This window comes from Scyliorhinus torazame, chromosome 26 (assembly GCF_047496885.1).
Source record: "Scyliorhinus torazame isolate Kashiwa2021f chromosome 26, sScyTor2.1, whole genome shotgun sequence".
NCBI classification, from domain to species: Eukaryota; Metazoa; Chordata; class Chondrichthyes; order Carcharhiniformes; family Scyliorhinidae; genus Scyliorhinus; species Scyliorhinus torazame.
In genome coordinates, this window is record NC_092732.1 from 42813384 (window position 1) to 42837929 (window position 24546).

Here is a 24546-nt window from a genome sequence, read left to right on the forward strand (position 1 = left end):
TGAAGCTTTACTCTGTATCTAACCCCGTTCTGTACCTATCCTTGGAGTGTTTGGTGTTGAGATGTTTAACTCTACAATAGATAGCAGTATATATTTTATAGTGCCTGTTTGTCTATTGTTTAACTGGTGGGTATGAAGGGGTTAATTCCGCTTGTTGTTATTAACAGGGCCGGAACTGGAACCCTGCTCTTTTAACACGAACCACCCAGGGGCTGACTGCAGTCCTCCTGTCCCTGAAGAAATGTCCCATGATCCGCTATCAGCTGTCCTCCGAGATGGCCAAGCGGCTTGCTGAGAGTGTCAAGGTAATGCAGGAATTGGGAGTGTTGTGGCAGTGTGGTACAGACAGTTGTGTGTGTGTGTCAGATTTAACAAGTACTCCATGTCCACATCATTGTACTGTGCCTGAATGGAACTTTGCAGAAAGTTAAGCAAGGTGCCGTTTCAGTCCGAAACAGATTGGGTGTGATTCTCCACCGGCCAACATCGACTTGGACACTGAAATCGAGGCCAGGTTCACACCAATCGCAATTCTCCGTCAAAGCACGTACAGCAAACACCGTTTGAATATCATCAGCGGGCCTGACCCGTATTCTCCGGAGCCTCCACGATTCTCCGCCATCCCCCGGGGCGAATTCCCGACTGCGGGTTTCACTGGTGCTGTGGCTGATGACGGAGAGAGAGGAGGTGGACAGGGAGAGGCAAGACCGTCAGTTTCTCGAGGCGGAGGGGGGCAGCGGCGGAGGGGGCAGAGGCGGAGGGGGGCAGCGGCGGAGGGGGCAGCGGCGGAGGGGGCAGCGGCGGAGGGGGGCAGCGGCGGAGGGGGCAGCGGCGGAGGGGGCAGCGGCGGAGGGGGGCAGCGGCGGAGGGGGCAGCGGCGGAGGGGCAGCGGCGGAGGGGGCAGCGGCGGAGGGGGCAGCGGCGGAGGGGGCAGCGGCGGAGGGGCAGCGGCGGAGGGGGCAGCGGCGGAGGGGGCAGCGGCGGAGGGGGGCAGCGGCGGAGGGGGGGGGGCAGGGGGTGCCGGGGGGGGGGAAGTGGGCTGCCGGTCGGGGAGCGGGGGGGGGGGGGGGGGGTAGGGGGCGCCGGGGGAGGGGTAGGGGTAGGGGGGCGCAGGGGGGGAAGGGGTTTGCCAGGGGGGTTGCCGGGGAGGTTGGTGTCAGTCTGAACAGGTTCTTGTTGTTGTGCAGTCGAGGATTGCCCTGTGTTGGACGTGAGGGTCAGTAAATGTTGATCAGACGGATGAATAAATCCTCTCTTTAATCCCATTTCATTCCATCCCCTTCCACTGCAGCAAATCATCACCAAGGAATATGAGCTATTCGACTTCCGTAGGACTGAGGTGCCCCCGCTGCTGCTTATCCTGGACCGCAGTGACGATGCCATCACACCGCTGCTCAACCAGGTGAGGCTTCGTCTCCCTTTGCAGCCTTGCCCCCTCCCCCCGGGATCCCGGCCCCCCCGGAGCCCGCCCCCCGGGATCCGGCCACCGGCCTCCCCCCTGGGATCCGGGCCGGCTGGGTGTAATGCTGCAGTTGTTGTAATTTACAGTAGAGGGAGCTGGTGACCTGTTCAGGCCCAGGCTGCCGTGGAGGTGGCACTGGCTGTCTTTCTGACAGGATCTAGACGCGAGCTGGAAGTTTAACTTAACAGCCCCAGGGGGTGAAAGATTAGGAACAGTTACTGGCGGCGCAGTGGTTAGCACTGCTGCCTCACGGCGCCGAGGTCCCAGGTTCGATCCCGGGTCACTGTCCGTGTGGAGTTTGCACATTCTCCCCGTGTCTGCGTGGGTCTCGCCCCCACAACACAAAGATGTGCAGGGTAGGTGGATTGGCCGCGCTAAATTGCCCCTTAATTGAAAAAAATGAATTGGGTACTCTAAATTTATATATTTTTTAAATGATGTGGGTGGGGGAAATGATGGGATCTCCGTGTGGGTGGTAATTGATGGGGTCCCGGTGTGGGGGGTAATTGATGGGGTCCCGGTGTGGGGGGGTAATTGATGGGTTCCCGGTGTGGGGGGTAATTGATGGGGACCCCGTGTGGGGGAGATAATATTGCGTACTCCTGGGGGGTGGGGGAGAATTATGGGGTCTCCGTGGGGGGGGGGGCGCGGGAAGTCTCCTGGAGCCTGGGAGGATGGGGCCGGGTCTCCGGGGCGATGGGGCCGGGTCTCCGGGGTGATGGGGCCGGGTCTCCGGGGTGATGGGGTCGGGTCTCCGGGAGGATGGGGCCGGGTCTCCGGGAGGATGGGCCCGGGTCTCCGGGGGGATGGGGCCGGGTCTCCGGGAGGATGGGGCCGGGTCTCCGGGAGGATGGGGCCGGGTCTCCGGGGTGATGGGGTCGGGTCTCCGGGGGGATGGGGCCGGGTCTCCGGGAGGATGGGCCCGGGTCTCCGGGGGGATGGGGCCGGGTCTCCGGGAGGATGGGGCCGGGTCTCCGGGGGGATGGGGCCGGGTCTCCGGGAGGATGGGGCCGGGTCTCCGGGAGGATGGGGCCGGGTCTCCGGGAGGATGGGCCCGGGTCTCCGGGAGGATGGGGCCGGGTCTCCGGGGGGATGGGGCCGGGTCTCCGGGGGGATGGGGCCGGGTCTCCGGGGCGATGGGGCCGGGTCTCCGGGGCGATGGGGTCGGGTCTCCGGGGGGATGGGGCCGGGTCTCCGGGAGGATGGGGCCGGGTCTCCGGGGTGATGGGGTCGGGTCTCCGGGGGGATGGGGCCGGGTCTCCGGGAGGATGGGGCCGGGTCTCCGGGGCGATGGGCCCGGGTCTCCGGGGCGATGGGGTCGGGTCTCCGGGGGGATGGGGTCGGGTCTCCGGGGGGATGGGGCCGGGTCTCCGGGAGGATGGGGCCGGGTCTCCGGGGCGATGGGGCCGGGTCTCCGGGGCGATGGGGCCGGGTCTCCGGGAGGATGGGGCCGGGTCTCCGGGAGGATGGGCCCGGGTCTCCGGGAGGATGGGCCCGGGTCTCCGGGAGGATGGGGCCGGGTCTCCGGGGGGATGGGGCCGGGTCTCCGGGGCGATGGGGCCGGGTCTCCGGGGGGATGGGGCCGGGTCTCCGGGGGGATGGGGCCGGGTCTCCGGGAGGATGGGGCCGGGTCTCCGGGGCGATGGGGGCCGGGTCTCCGGGAGGATGGGGCCGGGTCTCCGGGGGGATGGGGCCGGGTCTCCGGGGCGATGGGGCCGGGTCTCCGGGGTGATGGGGCCGGGTCTCTGGGGCGATGGGGCCGGGTCTCCGGGAGGATGGGGCCGGGTCTCCGGGAGGATGGGGCCGGGTCTCCGGGAGGATGGGACCGGGTCTCCGGGGTGATGGGACCGGGTCTCCGGGGCGATGGGGTCGGGTCTCCGGGGGGATGGGGCCGGGTCTCCGGGAGGATGGGCCCGGGTCTCCGGGGTGATGGGGCCGGGTCTCCGGGAGGATGGGGCCGGGTCTCCGGGGTGATGGGGTCGGGTCTCCGGGGGGATGGGGCCGGGTCTCCGGGGCGATGGGGCCGGGTCTCCGGGAGGATGGGGCCGAGTCTCCGGGAGGATGGGGCCGGGTCTCCGGGGCGATGGGGCCGGGTCTCCGGGGTGATGGGGTCGGGTCTCCGGGAGGATGGGGTCGGGTCTCCGGGGCGATGGGGCCGGGTCTCCGGGAGGATGGGGCCGGGTCTCCGGGAGGATGGGGCCGGGTCTCCGGGGGGATGGGGCCGGGTCTCCGGGGCGATGGGGCCGGGTCTCCGGGAGGATGGGGCCGGGTCTCCGGGGCGATGGGGCCGGGTCTCCGGGGGGATGGGGCCGGGTCTCCGGGGCGATGGGGCCGGGTCTCCGGGGCGATGGGGCCGGGTCTCCGGGGGGATGGGGCCGGGTCTCCGGGAGGATGGGGCCGGGTCTCCGGGGCGATGGGGCCGGGTCTCCGGGAGGATGGGGTCGGGTCTCCGGGAGGATGGGCCCGGGTCTCCGGGAGGATGGGGCCGGGTCTCCGGGAGGATGGGGCCGGGTCTCCGGGGCGATGGGGCCGGGTCTCCGGGGGGATGGGCCCGGGTCTCCGGGGTGATGGGGCCGGGTCTCCGGGGGGATGGGGTCGGGTCTCCGGGGTGATGGGGTCGGGTCTCCGGGGTGATGGGGTCGGGTCTCCGGGGTGATGGGGTCGGGTCTCCGGGGTGATGGGGTCGGGTCTCCGGGGTGATGGGGCCGGGTCTCCGGGGGGATGGGGTCGGGTCTCCGGGGTGATGGGGTCGGGTCTCCGGGAGGATGGGGCCGGGTCTCCGGGGGGATGGGGCCGGGTCTCCGGGAGGATGGGCCCGGGTCTCCGGGAGGATGGGGCCGGGTCTCCGGGGGGATGGGGCCGGGTCTCCGGGGCGATGGGGCCGGGTCTCCGGGAGGATGGGGCAGGGTCTCCGGGAGGATGGGGCCGGGTCTCCGGGGCGATGGGGCCGGGTCTCCGGGAGGATGGGGCCGGGGTCTCCGGGGCGATGGGGCCGGGTCTCCAGGGGGATGGGGCCGGGTCTCCGGGAGGATGGGGCCGGGTCTCCGGGAGGATGGGCCCGGGTCTCCGGGGTGATGGGCCGGGTCTCCGGGAGGATGGGGTCGGGTCTCCGGGGGGATGGGGCCGGGTCTCCGGGAGGATGGGGCCGGGTCTCCGGGGGCGATGGGGCCGGGTCTCCGGGGTGATGGGGCCGGGTCTCTGGGAGGATGGGGCCGGGTCTCCGGGGCGATGGGGCCGGGTCTCCGGGAGGATGGGCCCGGGTCTCCGGGAGGATGGGGCCGGGTCTCCGGGAGGATGGGGCCGGGTCTCCGGGGAGGATGGGGCCGGGTCTCCGGGGCGATGGGGCCGGGTCTCCGGGAGGATGGGGCCGGGTCTCCGGGGGGATGGGGCCGGGTCTCCGGGGGGGATGGGCCGGGTCTCCGGGGGGATGGGGCCGGGTCTCCGGGGGGATGGGGCCGGGTCTCCGGGGTGATGGGGTCGGGTCTCCGGGGTGATGGGGTCGGGTCTCCGGGGTGATGGGGTCGGGTCTCCGGGGCGATGGGGTCGGGTCTCCGGGTGATGGGGTCGGGTCTCCGGGGCGATGGGGCCGGGTCTCCGGGAGGATGGGGCCGGGTCTCCGGGGGGATGGGGCCGGGTCTCCGGGGGGATGGGGCCGGGTCTCCGGGGCGATGGGGTCGGGTCTCCGGGGTGATGGGGGCCGGGTCTCCGGGGTGATGGGGCCGGGTCTCCGGGAGGATGGGCCCGGGTCTCCGGGAGGATGGGGCCGGGTCTCCGGGAGGATGGGGCCGGGTCTCCGGGAGGATGGGGCCGGGTCTCCGGGGCGATGGGGGCCGGGTCTCCGGGAGGATGGGGCCGGGTCTCCGGGGGGATGGGGCCGGGTCTCCGGGGGGATGGGGCCGGGTCTCCGGGGGGATGGGGCCGGGTCTCCGGGGTGATGGGGTCGGGTCTCCGGGGTGATGGGGTCGGGTCTCCGGGGCGATGGGGTCGGGTCTCCGGGGCGATGGGGTCGGGTCTCCGGGGCGATGGGGCCGGGTCTCCGGGAGGATGGGGCCGGGTCTCCGGGGGGATGGGGCCGGGTCTCCGGGGGGATGGGGCCGGGTCTCCGGGGCGATGGGGTCGGGTCTCCGGGGTGATGGGGCCGGGTCTCCGGGGTGATGGGGCCGGGTCTCCGGGAGGATGGGGCCGGGTCTCCGGGAGGATGGGCCCCGGGTCTCCGGGGGATGGGGCCGGGTCTCCGGGGCGATGGGGCCGGGTCTCCGGGGGGATGGGGTCGGGTCTCCGGGAGGATGGGGCCGGGTCTCCGGGGCGATGGGGCCGGGTCTCCGGGAGGATGGGTCCGGGGCGATGGGGCCGGGTCTCCGGGGCGATGGGGCCGGGGTCTCCGGGAGGATGGGGCCGGGTCTCCGGGGCGATGGGGCCGGGTCTCCGGGGCGATGGGGCCGGGTCTCCGGGGGGATGGGGCCGGGTCTCCGGGGGGATGGGGCCGGGTCTCCGGGGCGATGGGGCCGGGTCTCCGGGGCGATGGGGCCGGGTCTCCGGGAGGATGGGGCCGGGTCTCCGGGAGGATGGGGTCGGGTCTCCGGGGGGATGGGGCCGGGTCTCCGGGGCGATGGGGTCGGGTCTCCGGGAGGATGGGGCCGGGTCTCCGGGAGGATGGGGTCGGGTCTCCGGGAGGATGGGCCGGGTCTCCGGGGTGATGGGGCCGGGGCCCCGGGGTGATGGGGCCGGGGCCCCGGGGTGATGGGGCCGGGGCCCCGGGGTGATGGGGCCGGGGCCCCGGGGTGATGGGGCCGGGGCCCCGGGGTGATGGGGGCGCGGCCCCGGGGTGATGGGGCCGGGTCTCCGGAGGATGGGGTCGGGTCTCCGGGGCGATGGGGCAGGTCTCCGGGGTGATGTGGCCGGGTCTCCGGGGTCCCGGGGTGATGGGGCAGGTCTCCGGGCGGTGGGGGGTGGTTGCCGTGCGAGCTGTAAGCGGGAAGCTGAATGCTGTCCTGTTTTACAGTGGACGTACCAAGCCATGGTTCACGAGCTGCTGGAATCCACAACAATCGAATTGACCTTTCCCGAGTGCCAGCAATCAGCCGGGACCTGAAGGAGGTGGTGCTGTCTGCCGAAAATGATGAATTCTACGCAAATGTAAGTCCGCCCTCTGACTGGGAGCTCCGGAATTCTCCTCCAACAACTGGACGTACCCCTGGGTGTCGTTACCCCCCCCCCCCTCCCTCTCCCAGCCGCGCCCCCCCCACTTCCCGCTGCGCCCCCCCCCCCTCTTTCCCGCCGCGCGCCCCCCCCCCCCCCACCCCCCTTTTGCTGGGTGTCACTCCCCCGCTGGCCGTGCCTCTCACACAGGTCAACTTCGGGGAAATTGGCACCAACATCCGGAATCTGATGGAAGATTTTCAGAAGAAGAAACCGAAAGCCCAACAGAAACTGGAGTCCATCTCTGACATGAAGGTAACGGGGAGAGGCCCGTGGGGAGGGGGGGGGAGAGTGGGTGGGGGGCGGTGACCCAGGGTGGGGGGGGGGGGGGCGGTGACCCGGGGTGGGGGGGGGGGGGCGGTGGCCCGTGGGGGGGGCGGAGGCCCGTGGGGCGGGGGGGGGGGAGGCCCGTGGGGCGCGGGGGGGTGGCCCGTGGGGGGGGGGCGGTGGCCCGTGGGGGGGGGGGGGCGGAGGCCCGTGGGGCGGGGAGGGGGGGGAAGAGGCGCGGGGGGGGGGGGGCGGATGGGGAGGGGAAGAGGCCTGGGGGGGGGGGGGAGAGGCCCGTTGCGGGGAGGGGGGGAGAGGCCTGGCCCGAGGGGGGTGAGGGCCGGCCCGGGAGGGAGAGGGCCAGGGGGGTCATGGCGGGGGGGAGGGGGCGCTTGTATTAGTGAATTACCCTGAAGTCCTGTTGTCGACTCTGCTCTGTCAGTCGATCAGGTGGAGCGCAGACCATGCTGATGGGAGACTGGAACAACTGGACCGTCCAGTGGAGTTCAGGCCACCCTGGACTCTCCGTCTCCCTGTCTGACAGCTGAATACAAGGTGATGGAATTCACCCATTTTCCGGCCGTACGCATCCGGGAACGGCAGGTCTCCCTGTGTTTATTATTGTTGCTTCCCCCAGGCCTTTGTGGAAAACTACCCACAGTTTAAGAAGATGTCGGGCACGGTGTCCAAACACGTGACGGTGGTGGGAGAGCTCTCACGGTTGGTCAGTGAACATCACCTGATGGGGGTGTCGGAGGTGGAGCAGGAGCTGGCTTGTCAGAATGACCATTCCAGTGCGCTGCAGGTAGGTGGAGGGAATGAGCGGGGGGTCCCGATCGTCACACGGCAGCGGGTCTGGAGCGGAGAGTCCGGCTGGGAGGAGAGCGGAGAGTCCGGCTGGGAGGAGAGCGGAGAGTCCGGCTGGGAGGAGAGCGGACAGTCCGGCTGGGAGGAGGCGGGCAGTCCGGCTGGGAGGAGAGCGGAGAGTCCGGCTGGGAGGAGAGCGGAGAGTCCGGCTGGGAGGAGAGCGGAGAGTCCGGCTGGGAGGAGAGCGGACAGTCCGGCTGGGAGGAGGCGGGCAGTCCGGCTGGGAGGAGAGCGGAGAGTCCGGCTGGGAGGAGGTGGACAGTCCGGCTGGGAGGGTGATTCCCAATCATCACATCATCTGTTCCCATGACCCACACTGTTGAATGTTTTATTGCATCTTTACTTCACACCGGAGTGTGTGTGCGCCCGCCTGCCCCCTGCCTGTCCCCTGCCTGCCCCTCGCCCGCCTGCCCCCTGCCTGCCCCTCGCCCGCCTGCCCCCTGCCTGCCTGCCTGCCCCCTGCATGCCTGCCTGCCCCCTGCCTGCCTGCCCCCTGCCTGCCTGCCCCCTGCCTGCCTGCCCCCTGCCTGCCTGCCCCCTGCCTGCCTGCCCCCTGCCTGCCTGCCCCCTGCCTGCCTGCCCCCTGCCTGCCTGCCCCCTGCCTGCCTGCCCCCTGCCTGCCTGCCCCCTGCCTGCCTGCCCCCTGCCTGCCCGATTGTGTGTAAGACCAGGCCTAAGTCTGGGTAGGTAGCTGGTGGCCTGGAGTAATCTGATTGCACTGTGAGGGTGAGGAGGGTGTCTGCAGTGGGTGATGATAGGGGACCTGCCACTATTGATGGATTGGAGCAGGATGGGTGGAGATGAAGGCCCTTTCCTTCACCCCGCTCACTGGTGTGTCTGCAGTTACTGGAGGTAGACCTCCGATGGCTGTTCCAGACGCCATAGCTTCGCTCGAAAGGGCAGCTGGACAGTATTTTGGAATGGGCGTCTGTCACATTGGGAGAATCGGCTCCCCAGGTACCCAGCACAATCGCAAATCGCGCTGTGGCACAGCCGATGTTGCAGGACTCTGGATGAGGGGGAGTCCATCACACAGCGTGCTTGAAGGGCAGTGACTGGGAGTCTGCTTCTCGAGTGTGCGAAGCCTCGCAGAGCCCACGCTGACACACACAGGCACCCTCCCACACGCTGACACACACAGGCACCCTCCCACACGCTGACACACACAGGCACCCTCCCACACGCTGACACACACAGGCACCCTCCCACACGCTGACACACACAGGCACCCTCCCACACGCTGACACACACAGGCACCCTCCCACACGCTGACACACACAGGCACCCTCCCACACGCTGACACACACAGGCACCCTCCCACACGCTGACACACACAGGCACCCTCCCACACGCTGACACACACAGGCACCCTCCCTCACGCTGACACACACAGGCACCCTCCCACACGCTGACACACACAGGCACCCTCCCACACGCTGACACACACAGGCACCCTCCCTCACGCTGACACACACAGGCACCCTCCCACACGCTGACACACACAGGCACCCTCCCTCACGCTGACACACACAGGCACCCTCCCTCACGCTGACACACACAGGCACCCTCCCTCACGCTGACACACACAGGCACCCTCCCACACGCTGACACACACAGGCACCCTCCCTCACGCTGACACACACAGGCACCCTCCCACACGCTGACACACACAGGCACCCTCCCACACGCTGACACACACAGGCACCCTCCCTCACGCTGACACACACAGGCACCCTCCCACACGCTGACACACACAGGCACCCTCCCACACGCTGACACACACAGGCACCCTCCCACACGCTGACACACACAGGCACCCTCCCTCACGCTGACACACACAGGCACCCTCCCTCACGCTGACACACACAGGCACCCTCCCACACGCTGACACACACAGGCACCCTCCCTCACGCTGACACACACAGGCACCCTCCCACACGCTGACACACACAGGCACCCTCCCTCACGCTGACACACACAGGCACCCTCCCTCACGCTGACACACACAGGCACCCTCCCACACGCTGACACACACAGGCACCCTCCCACACGCTGACACACACAGGCACCCTCCCACACGCTGACACACAGGCACCCTCCCTCACGCTGACACACACAGGCACCCTCCCACACGCTGACACACACAGGCACCCTCCCACACGCTGACAACACACAGGCACCCTCCCTCACGCTGACACACACAGGCACCCTCCTCAGCGCTGACACACACAGGCACCCTCCTCAGCGCTGACACACACAGGCACCCTCCCTCACGCTGACACACACAGGCACCCTCCCTCACGCTGGCACACACAGGCACCCTCCTCAGCGCTGACACACACAGGCACCCTCCCGCACGCTGACACACACAGGCACCCTCCCTCACGCTGGCACACACAGGCACCCTCCTCCGCGCTGACACACACAGGCACCCTCCCTCACGCTGACACACACAGGCACCCTCCTCAGCGCTGACACACACAGGCACCCTCCCTCACGCTGGCACACACAGGCACCCTCCCTCACGCTGACACACACAGGCACCCTCCCTCACGCTGGCACACACAGGCACCCTCCCTCACGCTGACACACACAGGCACCCTCCCTCACGCTGGCACACACAGGCACCCTCCTCAGCGCTGACACACACAGGCACCCTCCCTCATGCTGACACACACAGGCACCCTCCCTCACGCTGGCACACACAGGCACACTCCCACACGCTGACACACACAGGCACCCTCCCTCACGCTGCCTAATCTGCGCACATTGTTTTCCTTAGTTGCAGATTCCCTGGCCTCCCACGTATTTGGCGATCCACCGCTCTCGCCTTTGAACGGGCTGCACCCAGCCAGCTCGACACCCATCGAGAATACAACACTGTGTCTCGGTGATAGCTGAAGACAATTCTCAGTGTGACGTAGAACTACAGCCCTGCAGACCCATATGCTGGTCTGGTACTCAGCAAATCTCAGCAGAAAGTAGGATATGGGTTGATCGCCGTGAGCTGTGATCTGAGCCACAGCCTCACGAGTGAGATGTCAGTTTGAGTCCACTCTTGGGATTTAACTCGCCAAACCAGGCCGACTCTATAGTGCAGCCCTGATGGAGTGCCGCACTGTCAGAGGGTCAGTACTGAGGGAGTGCCGCACTGTCAGAGGGTCAGTACTGAGGGAGGTGCCGCACTGTCAGAGGGTCAGTACTGAGGGAGCTCCGCACTGTCAGAGGGTCAGTACTGAGGGAGTGCCGCACTGTCAGAGGGTCAGTACTGAAGGAGTGCCCGCACTGTCAGAGGGTCAGTACTGAGGGAGTGCCGCACTGTCAGAGGGTCAGTACTGAGGGAGTGCCGCACTGTCAGAGGGTCAGTACTGAGAGAGTGCTGCACCTGTCAAATGGTCAGTACTGTGGGAGTGCCGCACTGTCAGAGGGGTCAGTACTGAGGAGTGCCGCACTGTCAGAGGGTCAGTACTGAGGGAGTGCCGCACTGTCAGAGGGTCAGTACTGAGGGAGTGCCGCACTGTCAGAGGGTCAGTAACTGAGGGAGTGCCGCACTGTCAGAGGGTCAGTACTGAGGGAGTGCCGCACTGTCAGAGGGTCAGTACTGAGAGAGTGCTGCACTGTCAAATGGTCAGTACTGTGGGAGTGCCGCACTGTCAGAGGGTCAGTACTGAGGGAGTGCCGCACTGTCAGAGGGTCAGTACTGAGGGGAGTGCTTCACTGTCAGATGGTCAGTGCTGAGGGGGCTCCGCACTGTCAGAGAGTCAGTACTGAGGGAGTGCCGCACTGTGGGAGGGTCAGTACTGAGGGAGCGCCGCACTGTCAGAGGGTCAGTACTGAGGGAGCGTCGCACTGTCAGGGGGTCAGTACTGAGGGAGTACCTCTCTCGTCTCTTCTCCCCCTCTGTCTCTCTCCCCTCTGTCTCTCTCCCCCTCTGTCTCTCTCCCCCTCTGTCCTCTCTCCCCCTCTGTCTCTCTCCCCCTCTGTCTCTCTCCCCCTCTGTCTCTCTCCCCCTCTGGTCTCTCTCCCCCTCTGTCTCTCTCCCCCTCTGTCTCTCTCCCCCCTCTGTCTCTCTCCCCCTCTGTCTCTCTCCCCCTCTGTCTCTCTCCCCCTCTGTCTCTCTCCCCCTCTGTCTCTCTCCCCCTCTGTCTCTCTCCCCCTCTGTCTCTCTCCCCCTCTGTCTCTCTCCCCCTCTGTCTCTCTCCCCCTCTGTCTCTCTCCCCCTCTGTCTCTCTCCCCCTCTGTCTCTCTCCCCCTCTGTCTCTCTCCCCCTCTGTCTCTCTCCCCCTCTGGTCTCTCTCCCCCTCTGTCCTCTCTCCCCCTCTGTCTCTCTCCCCCTCTGTCTCTCTCCCCCCTCTGTCTCTCTCCCCCCTCTGTCTCTCTCCCCCCTCTGTCTCTCTCCCCCTCTGTCTCTCTCCCCCCTCTGTCTCTCTCCCCCCTCTGTCTCTCTCCCCCCTCTGTCTCTCTCCCCCCTCTGTCTCTCTCCCCCCTCTGTCTCTCTCCCCCCCTCTGTCTCTCTCCCCCCTCTGTCTCTCTCCCCCCTCTGTCTCTCTCCCCCCTCTGTCTCTCTCCCCCCCTCTGTCTCTCTCCCCCCTCTGTCTCTCTCCCCCCTCTGTCTCTCTCCCCCCCTCTGTCTCTCTCCCCCCCTCTGTCTCTCTCCCCCCTCTGTCTCTCTCCCCCCTCTGTCTCTCTCCCCCCTCTGTCTCTCTCCCCCCTCTGTCCTCTCTCCCCCCTCTGTCTCTCTCCCCCCTCTGTCTCTCTCCCCCCTCTGTCTCTCTCCCCCCTCTGTCTCTCTCCCCCTCTGTCTCTCTCCCCCCTCTGTCTCTCTCCCCCCTCTGTCTCTCTCCCCCCTCTGTCTCTCTCCCCCCTCTGTCTCTCTCCCCCCTCTGTCTCTCTCCCCCCTCTGTCTCTCTCCCCCCTCTGTCTCTCTCCCCCCCTCTGTCTCTCTTCCCCCTCTGTCTCTCTTCCCCCCCTCTGTCTCTCTCCTCCCCCCTCTGTCTCTCTCCCCCCCTCTGTCTCTCTCCCCCCTCTGTCTCTCTCCCCCTCTGTCTCTCTCCCCCCTCTGTCTCTCTCCCCCCCCTCTGTCTCTCTCCCCCCTCTGTCTCTCTCCCCCCTCTGTCTCTCTCCCCCCTCTGTCTCTCTCCCCCCTCTGTCTCTCTCCCCCTCTGTCTCTCTCCCCCCCTCTGTCTCTCTCCCCCCTCTGTCTCTCTCCCCCCTCTGTCTCTCTCCCCCCTCTGTCTCTCTCCCCCCTCTGTCTCTCTCCCCCCTCTGTCTCTCTCCCCCCTCTGTCTCTCTCCCCCCTCTGTCTCTCTCCCCCCTCTGTCTCTCTCCCCCCTCTGTCTCTCTCCCCCCCTCTGTCTCTCTCCCCCCTCTGTCTCTCACCCCCCTCTGTCTCTCACCCCCCTCTGTCTCTCACACCCCCTCTGTCTCTCACCCCCCTCTGTCTCTCTCCCCCCTCTGTCTCTCTCCCCCCTCTGTCTCTCTCCCCCCTCTGTCTCTCTCCCCCCCTCTGTCTCTCTCCCCCCCTCTGTCTCTCTCCCCCCTTCTGTCTCTCTCCCCCCTCTGTCTCTCTCCCCCCTCTGTCTCTCTCCCCCCTCTGTCTCTCTCCCCCCTCTGTCTCTCTCCCCCCTCTGTCTCTCTCCCCCCTCTGTCTCTCTCCCCCCTCTGTCTCTCTCCCCCCTCTGTCTCTCTCCCCCCTCTGTCTCTCTCCCCCCCTCTGTCTCTCTCCCCCCTCTGTCTCTCTCCCCCCTCTGTCTCTCTCCCCCCTCTGTCTCTCTCCCCCCTCTGTCTCTCTCCCCCCCTCTGTCTCTCTCCCCCCCTCTGTCTCTCTCCCCCCTCTGTCTCTCTCCCCCCTCTGTCTCTCTCCCCCCTCTGTCTCTCTCCCCCCTCTGTCTCTCTCCCCCTCTGTCTCTCTCTCCCCCTCTGTCTCTCTCTCCCCCTCTGTCTCTCTCGCCCTCTGTCTCTCTCGCCCTCTGTCTCTCTCGCCCTCTGTCTCTCTCGCCCTCTGTCTCTCTCGCCCTCTGTCTCTCTCGCCCTCTGTCTCTCTCGCCCTCTGTCCTCTCTCGCCCTCTGTCTCTCTCTTCCCCCCTCTGTCTCTCTCTTCCCCCCTCTGTCTCTCTCTCCCCCCCTCTGTCTCTCTCTCGCGCTCCTCTGTCTCTCTCTCGCGTCCCTCTGTCTCTCTCTCGCGCTCCCTCTGTCCCTCTCTCGCGCTCCCTCTGTCCCTCTCTCGCGCTCCCTCTGTCCCTCTCTTCGCGCTCCCTCTGTCCCTCTCTCGCGCTCCCTCTGTCCCTCTCTCGCGCTCCCTCTGTCCCTCTCTCGCTCCCTCTGTCTCTCATTGCTGCTCTGATTGTCCATGGAAAGCTGGTGTTGTTTATGGAGCAGTCACTGTGCCAGGCCAGCTCACACTGTTCATCCTGTGTCACATTGAGTGACCTTCAGCCTGCCTCCGTAACATGTTTCCGGACAGTTTGCATTAACAATGGGAAACATTGTTGACATCCTGTTGTGGGATCTGTGTTTCGAACTTCCTCCTCCCCTCTCGTGCTTTCCCCTCCTCCCACAGGAGCTTTGTTATTCATGATCACAATTCAGCAGCCGCTCCAACCATCTCCCTTCATATCTGAACTCAGCTGTCATCTCACTGCCTGACCATCCATTACTGTCCCATCAACCGTTCCGTCCCCTGCCCTCACTGTGTGTAGTCCACACAGGTTTGAGGTATATCGAGGGAGCTTTACTCTGTGTCTAACCCCGTGCTGCACCTGTCCTGGGAGTGTTGGCTGGGGACAGTGTAGAGGGAGCTTTACTCTGTATCTAACCCCGTGCTGTACCTGTCCTGGGAGTGTTTTGATGGGGACAGTGTAGAGGGAGCTTTACTCTGTATCTAACCCCGTGCTGTACCTGTCCTGGGAGTGTTTGATGGGGACAGTGTAGAGGGAGCTTTACTCTGTATCTAACCCCGTGCTGTACCTGTCCTGGGAGTGTTTGATGGGGACAGTGTAGAGGGAGCTTCACTCTGTGCCTAACCCCGTGCTGTACCTGTCCTGGGAGTGTTTGATGGGGACAGTGTAGAGGGAGCTTTACTCTGTATCTAACCACGTGCTGTACCTGTCCTGGGAGTGTTTGATGGAGACAGTGTTAGAGGGAGCTTTACTCTGTATCTAACCCCGTGCTGTACCTGTCCTGGGAGTGTTTGATGGGGACAGTGCAGAGGGAGCTTTTACTCTGTATCTAACCCTGTCTTGTACCTGTGCTGGGAGTGTTTGACGGGGACAGTGTAGAGGAAGCTTTACTCTGTATCTAACCCCCGTGCTGTACCTGTCCTGCGAGTGTTTGATAGGGACAGTGTCGAGGGAGCTTAACTCTGTATCTAACCCCGTGCTGTACCTGTCCTGGGAGTGTTTGATGGGGACAGTGTCGAGGGAGCTTTACTCTGTATCTAACCCCGTGCTATGCCTGTCCTGGGAGTGTTTGATGGGGACAGTGTAGAGGGAGCTTTACTCTGTATCTAACCCCGTGCTGTACCTGTCCTGGAGTGTTTGATGGGGACAGTGTCGAGGGAGCTTTACTCTGTATCTAACCCCGTGCTATGCCTGTCCTGCGAGTGTTTGATGGGGACAGTGTAGAGGGAGCTTTACTCTGTATCTAACCCCGTGCTGTACCTGTCCTGGGAGTGTTTGATGGGGACAGTGTAGAGGGAGCTTTACTCTGTATCTAACCCGTGCTATGCCTGTCCTGCGAGTGTTTGATGGGGACAGTGTAGAGGGAGCTTTACTCTGTATCTAACCCCGTGCTGTACCTGTCCTGCTAGTGTTTGATGGGGACCGTGTAGAGGGAGCTTCACTCTGTGCCTAACCCCCGTGCTGTAACCTGTCCTGGGAGTGTTTGATGGGGACAGTGTAGAGGGAGCTTTACTCTGTATCTAACCCTGTGCTGTACCTGTCCTGGGAGTGTTTGATGTGGACAGTGTAGAGGGAGCTTTACTCTGTATCTAACCCTGTGCTGTACCTGTCCTGGGAGTGTTGATGGGGGCAGTGTAGAGGGAGCTTTACTCTGTATCTAACCCCGTGCTGTACCCTGTCCTGGCAGTGTTTGATGGGGACAGTGTAGAGGGAGCTTTACTCTGTATCTAACCCCGTGCTGTACCTGTCCTGGGAGTGTTTGATGGGGACAGTGTAGAGGGAGCTTTTCTCTGTATCTAACCCCGTGCTGTACCTGTCCTGGGAGTGTTTGATGGGGACAGTGTAGAGGGAGCTTTACTCTGTATCTAACCCCATGCTGTACCTGTCCTGGGAGTGTTTGATGGGGACAATGTAGAGGGAGCTTTACTCTGTATCTAACCCCGTGCTGTACCTGTCCTGGGAGTGTTTGATGGAGACAGTGTAGAGGAGCTTTACTCTGTATCTAACCCCGTGCTGTACCTGTCCTGGGAGTATTTGATGGGGACAGTGTAGAGGGAGCTTTACTCTGTATCTAACCCCGTGCTCTACCTGTCCTGGGAGTGTTTGATTGGGACAGTGTAGAGGGAGCTTTACTCTGTATCTAACCCCGTGCTGTACCTGTCCTGAGAGTGTTTGATGGGGACAGTGTAGAGGGAACTTTACTCTGTATCTAACCCTGGGATGTACATGTCCTGGGGGTGTTTGATGGGGACAGTGTAGAGGGAGCTTTACTCTGTATCTAACCCCGTGCTGTACCTGTCCTGGGAGTGTTTGATGGGGACAGTGTAGAGGGAGCTTTACTCTGTATCTAACCCCGTGCTTTACCTGTCCTGGGAGTGTTTGATGGGGACAGTGTAGAGGGAGCTTTACTCTGTATCTAACCCCGTGCTGTACCTGTCCTGGGAGTGTTTGATGGGAACAGTGTAGAGGGAGCTTTACTCTGTATCTAACCCCGTGCTCTACCTGTCCTGGGAGTGTTTGATGGGGACAGTGTAGAGGGAGCTTTACTCTGTATCTAACCCCGTGTTGTATGTCGTGATGTGTGATCATGTGTCACATGCCACAGTTCTGTATTGCTGTGCGATATCTGCTAGCCTGCGGTTTGCTGTTTTGTTAAACTTCCTCTCTGGGCGAGTAAAAAGCAGAAACTCTGGACGGGAATTTCCTTAATTTCGACTGTCGGCTGGTGCTGTTAGGATCACCGTCTCATGTTTTTCTGCTTGCGCATTGAGGGGTGTTTTGTGTGTGCGTGCGTGTTTCGGTTACACTGGAAAGGGTGAGGGAGTGTGGACAAATGAATTGATTTGAGGGCAACAGATTAAGATGCATTCTGGAGCACCTTCAGTCTGGACCACTGAGATTCACTACCAGGAAAGTAGCTGATATTTGAGTAATCCAGAGGGTCACAGGTTCAAATCCCGTCACGGCAGACAAGGACATTTGAAATCAATAGAAATCTGGAATTAAAATGCTCATGATGATCATCAAACCTTTATCGATTGTTGTAAAAACCCATCTGGTCCACTGATCCCCTGTAGAGTCAGTGCACACCGCACCGTGCACACCGCATTCCTGATGCACACTACTCCCCCGACCGTGCACACCGCACCGTGCACACCGCATTCCTGATGCACACTACTCCCCCGACCGTGCACACCGCACCGTGCGCACCGCATTCCTGATGCACAGTACTCCCCCGACAGTCCGCACCACACAGTGCACACCGCATTCCTGATGCACACTACTCCCCCGACCGTGCACAACACACAGTGTGGCCTTTGTTCCTGATGCACACTACTCCCCTGACCGTGCACACCACACAGTGTGGCCTGCGTTCCTGGTGCTAATGGTTCCATCCTGGATAGGAATCCACACCACATGTTTGAAGTGTGTGCGCATGGTCAGGATCTGTAAAAGGGTTGGTGTCACACATGCGATAGAATTTGCAGCCCAACTGGTCTGTGTTCGTGTTGACTTCCCACATGAGCTCCCCCTCCTATCCCTCAATCTATCAGCAAATCTCGGTGCAAATGACAGGGTGTGAGATGCTGCGGTTCGAAGATAGCAGTCCACCCTCTTCCTGACCAACTAAACCTCTTCCAACCTTCTCTTAGGGGCTGGGTTAGCACACTGGGCTAAATCGCTGGCTTTTCAAGCAGGCCAGCAGCACGATTCAATTCCCGTACCAGCCTCCCCGAACAGGCGCCGGACTGTGGCGACTAGGGGCTTTTCACAGTAACTTAATTGAAGCCTACTTGTGACAAGCGATTTTCATTTCATTTTCATTTATCTTACTGATCTCCGCTCTTACTTGAGCTCTGTGATAATAAGACCATCAGACATAGGAGCAGAATTAGGCCACTCGGCCCATCGGGTCAGTTCCGTCATTCAATCATGGCTGATATTTTCTCATCCCCATTCTCCTGCCTTCTCCCCATAACCCCTGATCCCCTTATTGATCAAGAACCTATCTATCTCTGTCTTAAAGACACTCAGTGATTTGGCCTCCACAGCCTTCTGCAGCAAAGAGTTCCACAGATTCACCGCCCTCTGGCTGAAGAAATTCCTCCCCATCTCTGTTTTAAAGGACGTCCCTTTAGTCTGAGATGGTGTCCTCTGCTTCTAGTTTTTCCTACAAGTGGAAACATCCTCTCCACGTCCACTCTATCCAGGCCTCGCAGTATCCTGCAAGTTTCAATAAGATCCCCCCCTCGTCCTTCTAAACTCCGAGTATAGACCCAGAGCCCTCAACCGTTCCTCATACAACAAGCTCTTCATTCCAGGGATCATTCTTGCGAACCTCCTCTGGACCCTTTCCCAGGCCCCCACACCCTTCCTCAGACAGACTTTGTGGAACAGGGCAATCCCCTCTCCTCGTGGACCTTTGCCCTTGGCACATTTTCCCAATGGAACAAAAGTTCAGCAGAGGTGCTGATGTGCCTCCTGACTCCTGACGGGGCAGCACGGTGGTTAGCACAGTTGCTTCACAGCTCCAGGGTCCCAGGTTCGATTCCTGGCTTGGGTCACTGTCTGTGCGGAGTCTGCACGTTCTCCCCGTGTCTGCGTGGGTTTCCTCCGGGTGCTCCGGTTTCCTCCCACAGTCCAAAGATGTGCGGGTTAGGTGGATTGGCCGCGCTAAATTACCCTTAGTGTCCAAAATTGCCCTTAGTGCTGGGTGGGGATAGGGTGGAGGTGTGGGCTTGAGTAGGGTGCTCTTTCCAAGAGCCGGTGCAGACTCGATGGGCCGAATGGCCTCCTTCTGCACTGTAAAATTCTATGACTCCCATTCATTGTATAAAGTGTTTCACCGATATCTCTCAGCCATAAAAGCATGTGCATATTAGGTCACGCTCACTTCACTTGCCGTGGCAATGCTGTTTTATAAACTGAGGGAACTGCTGACGTGCTCCCAGGTCTCCCAATTGCCAACACCGAGGTGAACCGCTGACCTTCGGGTACTTGTCCACGTTCCGGACGCGCTCTACTGACCAGCGTCGCTTGGGTGTCTCAGTCGGAGAACGAGACTTTCCTTCGCTCCCCTGGCACGCCCGCGGCGTGGCTGAGTGAATCGTTGCTGATTTATTCCAGTCCGTGAGCCGTCTCTGAGACGGGGGAGGCGGTGTCACGGGCAAGTTGTGATTGCCTTTTTTTTGGTCTTCTAATTTTCCACTTGACGTTCGATTTTGCAACTGAGAGATCGCACGCGGTTCTTCCCCCTCATTTGGGTTCCTTAAATCCTCACTGAAAACTAGCCCAATTTGCTCTTGAAGATGAAATGCCATTGAGTTAATTGCGAGCTTTTGAGTCATCGCCTTCAGACACGGGGGTGTTTTGCTGTTGTTGGATTTTTACCACTTTTGTCCCAAACCCTTCTGACCGCATCTATTAAACCGACTTCTGCTTTTTAATTCTCTCACTCTGGTGGTGACAAGGGCTTTTGTTGTTTTGGAGATGGATGCTGGGAATACTGGGTGTGCGGGACAGTTAGAAAGACAGAGTGAGCTCTGTTTAGCGGTGACCCCCACGGTCGCAGGGCCCCAGTCCATGAACTCTGACTAACTGTAACTGTGTGCCGAGACTGTCGCTATCAGACTCACAGCTGGCCCGTCGCTCCTACAGCTGGACATTTCTCTCCCCTCTGGTATTCTGTGTCTCCAGAGGTCAGGTGCCACGTCCCAGCTCCCCTCTTGTGAGCCCGAGAGGGGGCGTCATCTGGCTCACATTGTCCCTCAACAAGCTGGAGGGGGAAACGTTGACCTGGCCAGTGAACAGCTGCCTGGCGGAAGTCATGGGGAGTCGGTGGTCAGGTCCCTAACGCCCCCCCCCCTCTCTCTCTCTCTCTCTCTCTCTCTCTCTCTCTCTCTCTCTCTCTCTCTCTCTCTCTCTCTCTCTCTCTCTCTCTCTTCTCCCCCCCCCCCCACCCCCCCCCAACCAGCATCTCTCCACACTTAGTACAAAGTGTGAGGTTGTGCCCTTTGGAAGGAATAATAGGGGCACAGACTATTTTCTAAATGGGGAAATGCTTGGGAAATCAGAAGCACAAAGGGACTTGGGAGTCCTTGTTCACGATTCTCTTCAGGTTAACGAGCAGGTTCAGTCGGCAGTTAGGAAGGCAAATGCAATGTTAACATTCATGTCGAGAGGGCTAGAATACAAGACCAGGGATGTACTTCTGAGGCTGTGTAAGGGTCTGGTCAGACCCCATTTGGAGTATTGTGAGCAGTTTTGGGCCCCGTATCTAAGGAAGGATGTGCTGGGGCCTTGGAAAGGGTCCAGAGGAGGTTCACAAGAACGATCCCTGGAATGAAGAGCTTGTCGTGTGAGGAACGGTCGAGGACTCTGGGTCTGTACTCGTTGGAGTTTAGAGGGATGAGGGGGGATCTTATTGAAACTTACAGGATACTGCGAGGCCTGGATAGAGTGGACGTGGAGAGGATGTTTCCACTAGTAGGAAAAACTAGAACCAGAGGACACAATCTCAGACAAATCGTTTAAAACAGAGATGAGGAGGAATTTCTCCAGCCAGAGGGAGGTGAATCTGTGGAATTCTTTGCCGCAGAAGGCTGTGGAGGCCAAATCGCTGAGTGTCTTTAAGACAGAGATAGATAGGTTCTTGATTAATAACGGATCAGGGTTATGGGGAGAAGGCAGGAGAATGGGGAGGAGGAAATATATGCCATGATTGAATGGCCTCTGAGGGCTTGGGAAAGGGGAGTGAGTCGGGGTATCGCCCTGGCGTTGGTGTTCGGGGTGGGACTGAGATTGGTCGGTGTTGCAGTAACCCTACCTCTGTGACCCACAGAACGTCAGGAAGCTGCTGCAGGAACCCAAGGTGACCGACCTGGACGCAGTGAGGCTGGTGATGCTCTACGCCCTGCGCTACGAACGCCATAGCAACAGTAACCTGGCCTCGCTGATGGAGGCTCTGACTCGGAAGGGGGTGTCGGAGAAGTACAAGCGGGTGAGTGCTTGGCCATCAGTACGCATCACCGAAGCCAAGCGGCGGCCTCCTGGTTTGCCGGGGTGAACGTGGTCAGCCTGCCGAGTGGTCTTCAGAGTGGACAGCCCTTGCTAATGTGCAGCACTGTTTGTATCTGCCGCGGGGGGGGGGGGGTTTGTGCGGAGACCCCAGCGATGGGGATTGACGGCACACAGGCTTCGGCCTAGGGTGAACCCGTTTAGCAAGCACCACTCTCGCTCTGGCAGTTCAAGGTCTGCCATTGGGCGGATGGGGGTTGCCGCAGGAACTGATTCCTGTTCCTTTATCAAAAGGGGGTTTGCGGATCATAGATTCCCCATCGTGCAGGGGGAGGCCATTCAGCCCATCGAGTCTGCACCGACCCTAGGAAAGAGCTCCCAACCTAGGCCCACCAATCTCACACCCTATGGTGGGGACGGGTCTGTCACTGTATAACACTGGGATACAGTACTGGTGGGGATGGGTCTGTCACTGTATAACACTGGGGTACAGTACTGGTGGGGACGGGTCTGTCACTGTATAACACTGGGATACAGTACTGGTGGGGATGGGTCTGTCACTGTATAACACTGGGATACAGTACTGGTGGGGATGGGTCTGTCACTGTATAACACTGGGATACAGTACTGGTGGGGATGGGTCTGTCACTGTATAACACTGGGGTACAGTACTGGTGGGGACGGGTCTGTCACTCTATAACATTGGGGTACAGTACTGGTGGGGATGGGTCTGTCACTGTATAACACTGGGGTACAGTACTGGTGGGGACGGGTCTGTCACTGTATAACACTGGGGTACAGTACTGGTGGGGACGGGTCTGTCACTCTATAACACTGGGGTACAGTACTGGTGGGGACGGGTCTGTCACTGTATAACACTGGGGTACAGTACTGGTGGGGACGGGTCTGTCACTGTATAGCACTGGGGTACAGTACTGGTGGGGATGGGTCTGTCACTGTATAACACTGGGGTACAGTACTGGTGGGGACGGGTCTGTCACTGTATAACACTGGGGTACAGTACTGGTGGGGACGGGTCTGTCACTGTATAACACTGGGGTAGAGTACTGGTGGGGACGGGTCTGTCACTGTATAACACTGGGGTACAGTACTGGTGGGGACGGGTCTGTCACTGTATAACACTGGGGTAGAGTACTGGTGGGGATGGGCCTGTCACTGTATAACACTGGGGTACAGTACTGGTGGGGACGGGTCTGTCACTGTATAACACTGGGGTACAGTACTGGTGGGGATGGGTCTGTCACTGTATAACACTGGGGTACAGTACTGGTGGGGACGGGTCTGTCACTGTATAACACTGGGGTACAGTACTGGTGGGGACGGGTCTGTCACTCTATAACACTGGGGTACAGTACTGGTGGGGACGGGTCTGTCACTCTATAACACTGGGGTACAGTACTGGTGGGGACGGGTCTGTCACTCTATAACACTGGGGTACAGTACTGGTGGGGACGGGTCTGTCACTGTATAACACAGGGATACAGTACTGGTGGGGACGGGTCTGTCACTGTATAACACTGGGGTACAGTACTGGTGGGGACGGGTCTGTCACTGTATAACACTGGGGTACAGTACTGGTGGGGATGGGTCTGTCGCTGTATAACACTGGGATACAGTACTGGTGGGGACGGGTCTGTCACTGTATAACACTGGGGTACAGTACTGGTGGGGACTGGTCTGTCACTGTATAACACTGGGGTACAGTACTGGTGGGGACGGGTCTGTCACTGTATAACACTGGGGTACAGTACTGGTGGGGACGGGCCTGTCACTGTATAACACTGGGGTACAGTACTGGTGGGGACGGGTCTGTCACTGTATAACACTGGGGTACAGTACTGGTGGTGACTGGTCTGTCACTGTATAACACTGGGGTACAGTGCTGGTGGGGACAGGTCTGTCACTGTATAACACTGGGGTACAGTACTGGTGGTGACTGGTCTGTCACTGTATAACACTGGGGTACAGTACTGGTGGGGACGGGTCTGTCACTGTATAACACTGGGGTACAGTATTGGCGGGGACGGGTCTGTCACTGTATAACACTGGGGTACAGTACTGGTGGGGACGGGTCTGTCACTGTATAACACTGGGGTACAGTACTGGTGGTGACGGGTCTGTCACTGTATAACACTGGGGTACAGTACTGGTGGGGACGGGTCTATCACTGTATAACACTGGGGTACAGTACTGGTGGGGACGGGTCTGTCACTGTATAACACTGGGGTACAGCACTGGTGGGGACGGGTCTGTCACTGTATAACGCTGGGGTACAGTACTGGTGGGGACGGGTCTGTCACTGTATAACGCTGGGGTACAGTACTGGTGGGGACGGGTCTGTCACTGTATAACACTGGGGTACAGTACTGGTGGGGACGGGTCTGTCACTGTGTAACACTGGGGTACAGTACTGGTGGGGACGGGTCTGTCACTGTATAACACTGCGGTACAGTACTGGTGGGGACGGCCCTGTCACTAAATAACACTGGGGTACAGTACTGGTGGGGACGGGTCTGTCACTGTATAACACTGGGGTACAGTACTGGTGGGGACGGGTCTGTCACTGTATAACACTGGGGTACAGTACCGGTGGGGATGGGTCTGTCACTGTATAACACTGGGGTAGAGTACCGGTGGTGACGGGTCTGTCACTGTATAACACTGGGGTACAGTACTGGTGGGGACGGGTCTGTCACTGTATAACACTGGGGTACAGTACTGGTGGGGACAGGTCTGTCACTGTGTAACACTGGGGTACAGTACTGGTGGGGACGGGTCTGTCACTGTATAACACTGGGGTACAGTACTTGTGGGGACGGGTCTGTCACTGTATAACACTGGGATACAGTACTGGTGGGGACGGGTCTGTCACTGTATAACACTGGGGTACAGTACTGGTGGGGACGGGTCTGTCACTGTATAACACTGGGATACAGTACTGGTGGGGACGGGTCTGTCACTGTATAACACTGGGGTACAGTACTGGTGGGGACGGGTCTGACACTGTATAACACTGGGGTACAGTACTGGTGGGGACGGGTCTGTCACTGTATAACACTGGGGTACAGTACTGGTGGGGACGGGTCTGTCACTGTATAACACTGGGGTACAGTACTGGTGGGGATGGGTCTGTCACTGTATAACACTGGGGTACAGTACTGGTGGGGACGGGTCTGTCACTGTATAACACTGGGGTACAGTACTGGTGGGGACGGGTCTGTCACTGTATAACACTGGGGTACAGTACTGGTGGGGACGGGTCTGTCACTGTATAACACTGGGATACAGTACTGGTGGGGACGGGTCTGTCACTGT

The 24546-nt window shown here is 61.4% G+C and overlaps 1 protein-coding gene across 1 annotated transcript in view; it reads left to right on the forward strand.

The window, feature by feature from the left end:
- vps45 (vacuolar protein sorting 45 homolog) overlaps nucleotides 1-24546 on the forward strand; it is an 87018-nt gene that overhangs the window by 37736 nt on the left and 24736 nt on the right. Inside the window, 7 exon segments of the mRNA XM_072490669.1 lie at nucleotides 168-305; nucleotides 1292-1402; nucleotides 6465-6492; nucleotides 6495-6598; nucleotides 6812-6916; nucleotides 7566-7733; nucleotides 21035-21193. Coding sequence (XP_072346770.1) covers nucleotides 168-305; nucleotides 1292-1402; nucleotides 6465-6492; nucleotides 6495-6598; nucleotides 6812-6916; nucleotides 7566-7733; nucleotides 21035-21193 — 813 coding nt within the window.